Source organism: Sus scrofa, chromosome 1 (genome assembly GCF_054392235.1).
Source record: "Sus scrofa isolate SSC_HxYL_T2T_F1_AM1 chromosome 1, Sscrofa_HxYL_maternal_Yorkshire_Landrace_v2.0, whole genome shotgun sequence".
NCBI lineage: Eukaryota > Metazoa > Chordata > Mammalia > Artiodactyla > Suidae > Sus > Sus scrofa.
In genome coordinates, this window is record NC_139383.1 from 288,795,205 (window position 1) to 288,807,337 (window position 12,133).

Genomic DNA, 12,133 nt, shown 5'->3' on the forward strand with positions numbered 1-12,133 from the left:
CAGGGGAACCCCCAGAATGACCACAGGGTCCCCTCCCTCTTCCAGTTGCCACGCGGAGCAGAGAGGGGAAAGCCCGCCCCTCGTGGTCAGCCCCGGCACTGCAGCCTCAGGCAGGGCCAGGAAACGAACTCCACACCTTCCGTTTGGGGTCCTCGAGGCCGTGGTTCCACCAGAGCCCAGGGGGCAAAGGAGCAGGCCCTGCCGGCTCCTGGGGGGTAAGAGGCACCCCAGGGCCTCTCTTCCTCCCCTCTTTCCTCCCACTGTCTGGGGGTCCAGCGCACTCACGAGGCCTCCACCCCCCAAGCAGGGCAATGACTCCACCCACTTCCAAATGAGGACCCCCAGGCGCCGACCAGGAGGGTCAGGTTCCTTCTCCGGGACAAGTGGTCCAGTCTCTGCCACCATCTGCACCCCCCATCCCCAGTCCCCAAGTCCCCAGGCTGCCCCCTCCTCAGAAGGACCTCAGGGGGCAGAAAGCCTTTTCCAAGGACTGAGCAGAGCGGGTCATGGATGGAGAACCGAGGCCAACGGACCCTCTGCAAGCCTGTGGGACCCTGGGGTCACCCTGTCTAGGCCGCCGTTTACAGAGGAGTGCGCCGAGGCCTCCCCTCCTGTAGCCCCTCCGTACGGGGGCGTTCTAGCTCCCGGGGTCCCGAGGGGCGGATGCAGGGCCCGGACCCCGTCTTCTCCAGGTGGCTCTGGGAATGGCTTTGGCCCGGGCGGCACCCTGGGGACCCCCTGCCATCAGCCTGGCCTCTCATCCTCCCTATGCCCTGGGCAAGGGCATGTTGCTAGGACACCAGATGCCCCTGCCACATGGCCGAGCTGCCCCAACCTCTTGTCACCCCTCTCACCTGCCCTGGTGCACGCCCTCTGATGCTCAGAAGGGCAGTCACAGTGTGTGCGTGTGCGCATGTGTGCATGTGCACGGGCGCGTATGTGTGTGAGTGCACTGCGGCCGTCCCAAGAGGTATGGGGGGTGGGCATGGGTCCTCCAGGATCTGGGGGGCTCTCATCGCGGAGCAAGTCCCGTGGGAGGCAGCCTGGGAGTCTCCCCTCGGACATGCCGTTAAAGGGAGCACGCCCACTCCTGGTGACTCAGCGAGACACGGCCTCGGGGTATGGACCAACCCGGGATTGTGCTGCCATGTCTCCGTCAGACCTCTGAAGAAGTGAAGGTGCCAAGGAGGTTCTCGAGGTGCCCACAAGGCTGAGAGCCCCCAAATTCTGGTCATTAAACCTGGAGAAAGAGGCCTGATACCTAAGGAATTGTGGGCCTGCCCCTGGCCACCTGGAGGTCAGCAGAGTCCAACACAGAAAACCCTCCCCTGTTGTCGTGTGGCTGCGATGGGAGCTTGGCCGCCGCGGGGCGACTTCTCCAGGCAGGAGCCGGGCAGAGGGTGTTGACACCCGGCGTGTGTCCCCTCGTCCTCTTCAGAAGTGCAGAAGTGAGTGAAGAGGTGAAAAGGAAGCCTCTCAGAGGACAGAGCCACAATGACAACACACAGGAGCCATTGGCACCTGTGCTTGGGGACAGCCACCCTGAATCTGCCGCAGAGTTGCAGGGCCGCCCGGCCCCCTTCCGGAAGGGACTCCTCAGGTCCGCGACCACTCTGTCCACCCGGGCGTGTGCGATGCTGGGGGCCCCTGCAGCTGGCAGACCCCGAGACCCCGGCTTCCAGCATCATGCCCTGGATGAGTGCCTCGGGGGGGGCCTGCGACATGAGGCGGGTGAAGACCTTGGAGGTGCAGAAGGGATGTGAGCGGTTGTGGCTGAGAGGGGGGACTGGGCGGCGGCTCAGAGGACAAGGCGAAGGAGCGCTGCACCTGTTCTGAGCCCTTAAAGACGCCTGTTCCTTCCCCAGCCCTGCCCCCACCGCCCGGCCCCCCAGGAGGCCCTGAACCCTCCCCTGCCCCATCTCCTCTCCCCTCTCCAGGGAGGCCCCGCTCCCCCACAACCACCTCAAATCCCATCGCCCCTAGTGTCTGAGCTCAAAGGTCGCTTCCTCCAAGGAGCCCTCCCTGACCCTCCACCCGCCTGGCACGGGTGGGACCTGTGTTGGTTTTGCACTTGCCGCTCAGGGTCCTGGGCCGGCTGCGTGGGTGATGGCGCCAGGGTCCAGCTCTCCTCATAAGAGCGACTGGCAGTGTCTGCCTGTTTTGCTCCCTGTTCTCTGCCCCCCCCACCCACTCCCGCCCCCCACGGCCAGCACGAGGCCCCGCACGTGAATGTTCCTGAGAACGAGGAGAATGTCGGCGAACGCGGGGATCGTGGCAGAGACACGGCAGGGAAGGCACGAGCAGCCCCCACGGGACCGCTGTGGTCTATTTGGCAGGTGAAGGACGGCAGCATCTTTCTGCCGTGGGACCCACAGGACACAGGCTGGCAGAGGGGCCTGGCTCAGCAGCCCCTGCCCAGGCAGCACCCGCCCTGACCCCCATTCCTCAAGGACCTCGGGGCTAGTGCCATGGCCCCGGGCTCCACACCGTCAATGGCCTGGCATCGCCAACCCCTCTCAACAAGTAGTAGGATGTTGAGACCTGCCGTTTGGAACGTGTTCCTGGGGTCTAAGGGGACGGCAAGCTGAGCGCCGGGTCCTGGCTCGCTCTCAGGGCAGGATGGTGTGCGCACAGGAGGCTGCGGAGAGGCGGGAGGCAATGAAGGGGTGGGAGCAGCTCCGAGGGGCCCATGCCCCCCACGCAGGCACCTGCAGCCCTGGCCGAGCCACGCCCAGAGACCTGAGCTGCGCAGCATCGGTGCTCTGGGTGCCACGAGGAGGTGGGGTGGGTGTGCGTGCGCACATGCCCTCACGGTGGCTTCAGGCCTTTAAAAAGGGCCCCAGTCATCCCTGCCTCTCCGCCCCCCACGGGATGGGTGTGGGGCCAGGGACGGTGCTGTCCCGGCAGCCCGCGCGTCTGGGGCCACGTTTACCGTCTTTGGGGAGGATGGTCAGCGCGTCGCTGAGCTCCAGCACCCTGCACACGTCCGCAAACTTTTTCAGGCTCAGGAAGCTGGACGTGTCCCGTCTGCCTGCGGGCGGAAGCGGGGTCATCACATCGGAGGCCCTGGTCCCGGCCGCGTGAGCCTGCATCCTGACCCCGCGCCGCAACGCAAGGTGCGCCGAGGGGGAGGTGGCCTCTGGTGGGTGACAGGAAGCGGAGGCCGGGGTCAGGGTCACCAGGCAGTGCCCTCGCTGCCCACCCGGTCCCCTTTGGCCACTCTTGGCTGCTGCCCCTCCCACCTGAGCCTCCCCAGCACCCCCTCCCGGCCTCACAGCAGGGCCGCTTGTTGCTCTCCCAGCCCAGAAGTGGGCTCCCGCCCCCCTCCAACCACTGCCAGTCCTGGGCAGAACCCCACCGGGTTTATCACCGCCCCCCCAAACCTCCATCAGCCTGGGAGCCTCTGCATCCGCGTGAACAGCCCGCCCCACTCCCGCCTCCCGCTCTGACCCTACCCTGCAGGGCCCTCTGGTCTCAACCCCGGGGGGGCCACTGCCTCACCCAGGGTCCCACCTCCTCCCAGCCCCACCCCGCCACTCCCACCATCAGCCAGCCCCACCTCCCACCTCACCCTTCCTGCTGCTGCACCCCGCAGGCCGGGCGGGACCCAGGGGCACAGCAGGCTGAGGGCCCAGCACAGCGGTGATAGGAGGCGGGGCCTGGGCAGGTGCTCAGGGTCCTGAGTTTGGGTCCTCACGGCAGAACCCGTGCCCTTAGACGAGGCCGGAGCTGCCCCCATCCCGGGTGAGGACACGCAGGATGGTGGCGGGCAAGCCGGGAAGAGGGTGTCGCCGGGGTCCCCTGGCTGCGCCTGGACCGAGTGGTGAGCGCGGGGGGACGGGCAGAGGCCTCTGTCTCCCCAGCGCCCTCTCGGCCCCGCTCTGCCGGGCTGCAGGCCCCTGGGGCTTCGGCCACTGGACTCACTGAAGAGCAGCAGTGTCTTGGTGGCCCGGCCGGCCCGGCCCAGGCGCAGGTCAACCACGCCAGCGCTGTAGTCCGTGGACAGCACGCGGAAGCCCTCCACGCCCCTTGCTGGACGGAGGAGAAGCACAGAGCCGCCTGACAGCCCCCCGGCGCCCCGCCCCTCCCACCCGCACGGGAGTGGGTGGTCTGGAAGGGCTGCAGGGTCCCCCCCACTCCCAGGCTCAGCTCCCCGGGCACACACCCGCCAGGCAGGCTCTGGGACCACAGCGGCCTGACCGTGTGACCCGGCGTCCAACTCTCAGGCCCTATTCACGGGGAAGGACGGTCGGGGGGCATTGCGGCCGGGGCCCTCCCCAGGGTCGTGGGCTCCCCCCACTCTCCCACGGCCGTACGCACGGGCGTTCCTGAACACCGCCTTCTTGCCATCTCGCCGCAGGATCAGCGAGTGCGCCTGGCACCCCTGGGACCTGGGGGAAGAGCCGTGAGCACGAGGCGAGGGCCCCTGGCGGCTCTTGTCCGGGCCTGGGCTGCGGCTCAGGGGAGATGCTCCAACACCGTTTCTGCGGGCACCTCTCCCCAGGTCAGCTGTTGGCGTTTTAGGGGCAGGAAGTGGCAGACGGCAGGGTTTGGGGACAGGCCTTGTGGGATTCCCCGGCTGACCCGGGGGTCTGGCTTCTCCCCTCCCTGGGCCCAGGGGTCTGCAAAGAAGGTGCTAGGACCCCCGCCCGGCCCTTGTCCACTGACCGGTTAAAGGCAAGGACCACCTTCAGCTGCCCGGGTTTCTGAACCCTCACCACCGAAGCCCCCAGCTTCCTCTTGTCTCGGCCTGGCAGGAACCCCCGGGCCTCGGAGGCAACGGCAAGAATGTACCAGAACCCTGAAAACTGCGGAGAGGGTGCAGGGCATGGGGTGTGGGCCCCTGCACTGGTTCTGCCCCACCCCGGGTCCCCGAGAACCCACAGGCCAGCACAGCCCTGCTGCCACCCCAGGCCGTGGAGGCAGCTGGGATGTGGGCACCACGTGTCAGAGCTTCCTGACCGTGTGGGCTGCGTGGGGGCCCTTCCCTGCCATCTGGCCCCTGCCCCCTGCCCCATCGGGTCTTCCTGAAACCAGCCCACGCTCTGGGCACCAGCCCGGGCTGCTCAGCCTGTGCCCGTGGCCGCCCCCACCAGAACCATCCTCCCAGCCAGTGGCCTCATTATTCCAGAACATGCTGTACTCATTCTGCCCACCTGGCACCTCTGGGCAACCTCAGGCCACACCTGTCTGGGCCCCTCCACCCTGGCCCATGTGGCTCACAGCTTTCAGCTGAGTGTTGAAGCCCCAGCCTCTCCCCAAAAGAAGCCATTGGCTGCTCAGGGAGAGGCCAGTTGTGCAGCCCACTGGGCTGGTAGAAGGCTGTGCCCAAGCCTCCTGCCCACCCATCCAGACTTGGCCACTGCCCGTGGTTTCAGAGATCGCTCTTCCAACCAGCCCTGCCGCCGTGGCCTGAGTGCCCCACTAGGGCCCTGGAGGCCTGAGGCTTACCTTCCTCCAATTGAGGTTGTGGGATGCCCTAGGGAGCTGCTCCTGTGCCTGGGACCCCTCAGCCAGCACCAGCGCCAGGCCCAGCACGGGCAGTAGCCAGCCCGGCCCCATCCTTGCCCTCCTTCCTCAGCCAACTGGACGCTGCACTTAAATCTCCCAGCTGGCCCAACCCAGTCGGGGGTGTCCAGCCAACCTGCAGCCTCGAGCCAGCTTGGTGGGCCAACGGGGGGAAGGGGGCTTTGGCTTTGCCCCGCCCCCCGGGGCACCGAGAGCCAGCCCCACTGCCCTCAGCCCTGGGAGCAGCACGGCCACTGGTGGGCACTGCCAGCCTGGGATGCCTGGAAGATGGGGGTCACTTTGTTCCCCAGGTCACCCCCAGGCCCCTGGGCACCTCATGTTCCCTGGGGCCGGTGCCGTGGGCAGGGAGGCTCCTGGGCCTCAGTCCCACCCCCGACACCCCAGGGGGAGAGGCCAAGGCCAGAAGGTGTCCCTGAGTCACTTCACAGGGGGACGAGCACACGGAAAGCAGGGGCTCCGCGAAGACGGGGCTGCCGGTGCGGGCGCTGGCATTGGGCAATCTTCCCAATGCCCTTAGCAGGTGTGTGCATGCGTGCGTGCGTGCACATGGGCATGTGGATGATGTGTGTGGTGCCCCAGGTGCACCTGACCTGCTGCGAGTGCTAGGCAGCCCCTGGGCCACCCCCGCCCACCTCCCCTGACGGCCTTGAACCTCAGGACACAGGAGGACACACAGGCTCAGGCCCTCTGGGGCTCTACCCCCAAGCCGCAGCCTGGAAAGTCAAGCCCTTATGCCCTGGCACCCCAGCCCAGGGCTTTGCCACACTTCCTCCACAGGGTCTTGCTCCAGCTTAGGCAGACCGGCCTTCCCCCTGCCCAGGGCCCATGGGGACCCCTGTGCGGGGAGCAGCTAGCTCCAGCCCAGCCCCCACCTCCCAGCCAGGGCCTAGGTCTGGGTGACCCCAAATCAGAGGGACTCTGGGGGCATGAGCGGGGCTACTGGCCAGCACCTGGCTCCGCACTCTGCGGCTCAGCCTTCGGAGAGCCCACCCCACCCGCCTCCCCTCCCTGCAGCTCCAGGGGGCCCTTGGGTCTGCTCCTGCCTCAGGGTCCCGCTTGGACTCAGGCGCAAAGCACTGGGACGGGTGTGTGGAATGACTTTATTTGAATCCCAGCGAGAGCCCCTGGGCACGGCCAGCCCAACACCCAGCACCCAGGATGCTGAGCCAGGAGGGCAGCGTCTGGCCGGCCTGCGCTGGTCCCCGGAGCCGCAGCCCTCACTGGAAATCAAGAAAGGCACTGGGGGGACCAGGGCTCACCCTGAGGGGCTCTCCCAGGCCCCCAGCCCCGCACAGCGGTAGAGCCACTAGGGTGGGGGCTCCCAGGGCCCCTTGGCTCCTCCTGCCCCAAGGGCCCAGGGGCTGCTTGGGTGGGCAGCTTACCTGGTGGACCTTGTGTGCACAGGTGACTGGAGGGGAAAGAGAGGTGGCCGTGAGCACAGGGCTCCCTGCCCAGCCGGTGCCCAGGACAGACTGCGGCTGCTGAGCAAGGGGGTCCTGCTGGCCCCTGCACACAGCACCCCCCATGAGACTGGGGAGGCCCCTGCACAGAGCTCCCCCCCCCCAGGACTGGGGCAGCCCCTGCAGGCCTGACTTTGGGCAGGGACCCCACCCCGAGGCCTGCCTGACTCCCTGAGGCCAGGCGGGTCCCCAGGTCCAGCAAAAGCCAGCCCAGGGCCCCATGGCCTGTGCCCCCAGCACACAGCGGCATCAGGCACGGTGGTACGCACAGTCCTTCTGCAGCGTGGCCTGCTGCTGTGACAAGAAGCCCAGGTTCTTGCTCCATTTGGAAAAGAGGTTCATGGCCTCCTGGCTGGCCAGCTCCGACCGGCCTGCAGGGCGAGGCACCCCTGAGTCTGGGCCCGGGGCTGGGCGCCAGGGTGGGGCAGGAATCAGAGCGCCGACAGGGACCCTGTGCTCCTCCGACCCCAAGCCCTCCAGGGGCCGAGGCTCCCTCCAGGCAGGGTCCCGCCTCCCACAGGCGCAGGGAGGGGCGGAGGGGCCCCACTTGGTGACATTGTGTGGGAATGAGGCCGCTGGGAGCAAGGAGCTGAGCACAGCCAGTGGGGCCCCTCTGGCCTCGGACCCCTGGGGGACAGAGGCCACTCACTGTACAGCTCCACGGTGTTAAAGGCCTCGTCCCCGAACTCCAGCTGTGTGAACACCACAGCGTAGTCTCTGAAGTTGGTGCCCAGCACCCGGTACTCCAGCACGCCCAGGGCTAGGAGAGGGCAGCAGGGGTCAGGGGGGTGCGTCAGGCTGAGGGCCCCCACGTCCTGTCCCCTGGTCCCTGACCCCCACCTGGCGCCAGCCCTCGGACACTTGCAGTGGCTAATGGACTGCAGCTGAGTCCCAGCTCATCCTGGGTGGCATGCCCTGAGCTGTCTCCACGGGGGCCCAGGACCAGCCCCCCGCCCCCAGCACTGCAGCAGGAGACCTTGGGTCCCAGCTGAGCCTCCAGGCACCAAACCTCTGACAAAATGTGGTCCTTTCACTGCCTGGAGGAGAGCGCCACTGAAGCCGGGGGATGGCGTCGCCCCCTCCCCATCCCTCCTGCCTGCAGGGAGGAGGGCCCAGGGCTGCTGGTGGGAGAACCCGGGCCCCGATGACAGTCAGGGAAATGGAGCCCAGCCCACACGCTGCCCGGATGGACTCCATGGCTGTCACCCGTACAGGGATTCCCGAACACCCATCCAGAATTCTGTTTCAGCAGCTCCACTGTGTGCAGGTGGCATCTGTCCAGCCTGGAAAAGAACATGACCCCTCGTCACCCAGGGTCCAGATGCAGCACGAGAGGTGCCAGGTTCTGCCGCCCAGACGGGGGTCAGCGAGGCTGAAGAGGGGAAGTGCCTCCCCCGTTACCAGGAAGCCCTGCTCAGGACCAAAACGAACCCTTTGGGGAAACCGGCTGCCAGGACTGCGAAGCATAATTCTGCTTCCTCACGTCTGGGAGGCCAGCTCGGCCAGACCGGGTCAGAGGGGCCTCGGAAACGGGGCCGAGCAGTTCCCGTCATGGCTCAGCAGAAAGGAATCCGACTAGAAATGATGAGGTTGCAGGTTCCATCCCTGGCCTCGCTCAGTGGGTTGAGGATCTGGCGTTGCCGTGAGCTGTGGTGTAGGGCACAGACGCGGCTCAGGTCTGGTGCTGCTGTGGCTGTGGCTGGCAGTTGTAGCTTCCATTAGACCCCTGGCCTGGGAACCTCCATATGCCGTGGAAGTGGCCCTAAAAAAAAAAAAAAGACAAAAAAGATGTAAGATTTTTTTGGGCCACGTTGGCAGCAGGTGAGATTACCCGGGTCAGGGGTCACACATGTACCACAGCAGTGACAACGCCAGATCCTTAACCTGCTGAGCCACCACGGAGCTCCTATGATGGTAAATTTTCTTAGGTTTATTTTACCACAATTTTTAAAACTTTGCTAAAACAAGAGAACCTCTGCCCGCGGCTTGCCCAGGGTGCCCGGGGCTCTGTATTCAGATGTGTTATTCCCTCCGCTTTGTTGGGACTCTCCGAGCCTCGTGCTTGGGGGTTGCCCCCCAGGGCATACGTGACCCCGTGCCCTCCCAGCACAGTGGAGCCCCCGCCCTAACCCAGACCTCCTCGGCCTCGCTCGTCCCGAGGCCCAGCCGTGTCTGCCTCTTGGGACCGGTCGGGTCGGCCTCTGCTCAAGCTGGCTCACTGACACCGAGCTGCCTGGCCCAGCATATGTGACGATCTGTTGGGGGGCTCCTTTTCAGAGAGAGCGGCGGCTTTAGACACAACGGCATGGCCCCCTCTTAAGTAGCCGCTCTGGGGGACACGGGCCAAGAAGAGGCGTCTCCCGCTGGCTGGAGTCCCCGGCAAGCTGACCCAGGGCTGCGGTGGTGCCGGCCCGAGTGGAGGAGGTGAGTCCTAGCCAGGGCCCCCGGGAGTCCAGGGACACAGACGCCAGAAGCCATGCCGAGGGCAGAGGGCACGAGTGGTTCTGGTGCCCAGCGTGGACCCGCCGGCCTCACCCACCTGTGTCGGGAGGACAGCACCCTCAGATGGTTCTGCGGCGTGAGGCTCACCAGCACCCCCTCGACGCTCCTCACTGCCCTCTCCACCGCGAAGTCCTTCTCGCCCGAGGCCGCGGCGAGGATGTACCAGGACCCCAGGAACTTTGATGGAGGCGGCGCAGGTGAGGAGCCAGTCTCCACAGCCCCGGCCCGTCCTCATCCTCTGGGCGCCCAGGGGCCCACGCGGTCCGGGATGGCCCGGGGGGAGCCCGGCCCCCCCGTGACCCACGGGCCCAGGGTGTCTGCTGCACAGGAGGGCCCCTACCAGAGTTCCCGCCGTGGCTCAGTGGTTAACGAATCCGACTGGGAACCATGAGGTTGCAGGTTCGATCCCTGGCCTTGCTCAGTGGGTTAAGGATCTGGCGTTGCCATGAGCTGGGGTGTAGGTCGCAGATGTGGCTCAGATCCCGCATTGCTCTGGCTGTGGTATAGGCCAGTGACTACACCTCTGGTTAGACCCCTAGCCAGGGAACCTCCATATGCCACGGGAGCGACTCAAGTAAAGGCAAAAAGAAGGAAAAAAAAAAGAGGGCCCCTACCTGCTGAGGGTCCAGCCTCCCCAGCCACACTGCCCAGGCCCCGGGCCCTGAGGCCAAAGCCAGAAGGGCGGTCAGCAGCACACTGCCCCGCATCCTCCCCGCGGCCAGCGTCCCCTCCAGGCCCCCGAGGTCACTTATGTGGCTCTGAGCGCACTGCCGTGGGCGGCGCTAACCGCAGGCCCCATCCTGGCCTCTCTCTCCGCAAGGTGGTGAAATTACCCCCAGGCGGGGCGTGTGTCCCCGCGGTCTCCTCCGCGCCCGCCCAGATGCACGGCTGAGTGGGGAGTGGGCCGGGCCGGGGGGAGCCCCTTCCATGGGCCACCTTCGTGTGTCTCTGCATCTCTGCATCCCTTCCCCAGGGTGGGTTCGGGCCTGAGCCTCCCGCCCTCAGCCACACCACGTCCTCTGTCCCCAGAGCCCACACCCCTCGCTCAGCTGCCAAAACCCGGCTCTTGAACCCAGGCCGGCAACAGGCCAAGGTCAGGTCTGGGGAGGGCGCAGGAACACGCAGTTCCTCCAGAAGCCTGGTTTTGCATCTTCTGTTTTAATCACTAAGAACACAAAAAAACTCCCCCCAATTTTTCAAAAGCTCCCACCACCCTTTCTGCTCCACTGGCCACAGCCTCCTGCCCCCCACCGCAGCTCGCCCGTGGGATGCCCCGGACGCGTGGGAACACTCTGCGGGCTTGGCTTCCTGTCCTGGGTCACTGTCCCTCCTCGCCTGACAGCAGAGGGCCAGGCGCCCGGCAGGATCTGTCTGAAGCCCCGAAACCCGGGAGGAAGAGTCTGGGAGGATGGTTCCCTGGGGGGCGGGGGGGCAAACCTCACCCCTCAGCCCCCACCCACTGGGCTTCCACGGGTTCTGCCGACATAGGACACGCAGAGCTTGGAAGGTGAGGAAAGGCGAAACCATTTGTCCTGCGGCCGCCTTCCCAGGAGGGCCCTCTAACCAGCCAGCAGCCCAGCCCTGCGGGACAGGTGACCCAGAGAGCCCATGGGACCCACTTGCTGCTAAACCTGCACCACCTCCTGGCCAGAGAGCCACCGGCAGAGCTCGGACTGGGATGGCTGGCTGACCACAGCCTCCCAGATGCCTGACGGAAGAACATGACAGCCAAAGACAAAAGCACCGCCCCGGCCTTCATGTTAGCCCCGTCCGTTATTTTTTCAAGTACAATTTCCTGAAAAAACATGAGGGAGCAGCATAAGGAGCAGCAGGATGAACAGACAACAGAAGCAGACCCACGGGTGCTTCCCACGCAGGAATTACACGGCCGACTGTAGTCTCCTGGGGCTGAAACAGCAAAACCCACAGACTGGTGGCTTATAAACAACAGACCTGTACTCCCGGAGCTCTGGAGGCTGGATGGCCAAGATGAGGGTGACTGCCTGTGGTGTGGGGACTCTGGGTCCAGAAGGTCCAGGTCCTTCTGCGGCCTCCTCACATATGGGGAAGGGGGGAGGGAGCCCGGGAGCTGCTTTCAGAAGGGCCCCGGTCCCACCACGACCTCATTGCCTCCCGAAGGCCCCGCCCCCAGCCCATCACACCCACGCTTAGGATGTCGCCCCCTTGGTGTCGGGCGGGGGGGACGGGGGCGACACAAACGTTCAGACCACTGCACAGCTGTCAGAATGGCCCTGCTTACTCTGCCTGCTGAGGTACCTTTGAAATTGCATTGTGTTTTCCTAAGATATTATAAACTATAAAAAACGAGACTGTACAAATGTGTAGGAGTTCCCCTTGTGGTTCAGCAGACTAAGAACCTACACTGTCTCTGTGAAGATTCGGGCTCAATCCCTGGCCTCTCTCAGTGGGTTAAGGATCCGGCATTGTCGTGAGCTGTGGTGTAGGTCGCAGACGCGGCTCGGATCTGGTGTTGCTGTGGCTGTGGGGTAGGCCGGCAGCTGCAGCTCCGATTCAAACCATAGCCTGGGAACCTCCATATGCCGCAGGTGCGGCCTTAAAAAGAAAAAAAAAGAAAGAATGAATGAAAATAAAGGCATTAAATTCCCAACTCTAAAATCTAG

At 65.4% G+C, this 12,133-nt stretch overlaps 1 protein-coding gene and 1 long non-coding RNA gene across 5 annotated transcripts in view; one reads left to right on the plus strand and one right to left on the minus strand.

The window, feature by feature from the left end:
• Nucleotides 1-10,318, minus strand: part of LCN6 (lipocalin 6) — a 10,827-nt gene extending 509 nt beyond the window's left edge. Inside the window, exons 1-11 of one of the 4 annotated variants that reach the window (XM_085001726.1) lie at nucleotides 10,106-10,318; nucleotides 9,529-9,668; nucleotides 8,202-8,272; nucleotides 7,639-7,749; nucleotides 7,259-7,360; nucleotides 6,912-6,937; nucleotides 4,669-4,808; nucleotides 4,321-4,391; nucleotides 3,925-4,032; nucleotides 2,933-3,031; nucleotides 2,546-2,638 (exon numbers count right to left, since the gene is read on the minus strand). In XM_085001726.1, the coding sequence (XP_084857852.1) occupies nucleotides 2,610-2,638; nucleotides 2,933-3,031; nucleotides 3,925-4,032; nucleotides 4,321-4,391; nucleotides 4,669-4,808; nucleotides 6,912-6,937; nucleotides 7,259-7,360; nucleotides 7,639-7,749; nucleotides 8,202-8,272; nucleotides 9,529-9,668; nucleotides 10,106-10,198 (990 nt within the window). In that variant the 5' untranslated portion in view covers nucleotides 10,199-10,318 and the 3' untranslated portion in view covers nucleotides 2,546-2,609. Of the gene's footprint in view, nucleotides 1-2,541; nucleotides 2,639-2,932; nucleotides 3,140-3,571; nucleotides 4,033-4,320; nucleotides 4,392-4,668; nucleotides 4,809-5,451; nucleotides 5,792-6,612; nucleotides 6,750-6,911; nucleotides 6,938-7,258; nucleotides 7,361-7,638; nucleotides 7,750-8,201; nucleotides 8,273-9,528; nucleotides 9,669-10,105 lie in introns of those variants that run through there. The other 3 variants (XM_021081250.2, XM_085001721.1, XM_085001714.1) reach the window with 3 other exon arrangements.
• LOC146407349 (uncharacterized) overlaps nucleotides 1-11,824 on the plus strand; it is a 14,715-nt gene extending 2,891 nt beyond the window's left edge. Inside the window, exons 2-4 of the long non-coding RNA XR_014830993.1 lie at nucleotides 7,493-8,607; nucleotides 8,865-9,688; nucleotides 11,369-11,824. This is a non-coding gene — a long non-coding RNA (uncharacterized LOC146407349). The remainder of the gene's footprint in view (nucleotides 1-7,492; nucleotides 8,608-8,864; nucleotides 9,689-11,368) is intronic.
• The last annotated feature ends 309 nt before the right edge of the window (nucleotides 11,825-12,133 follow it).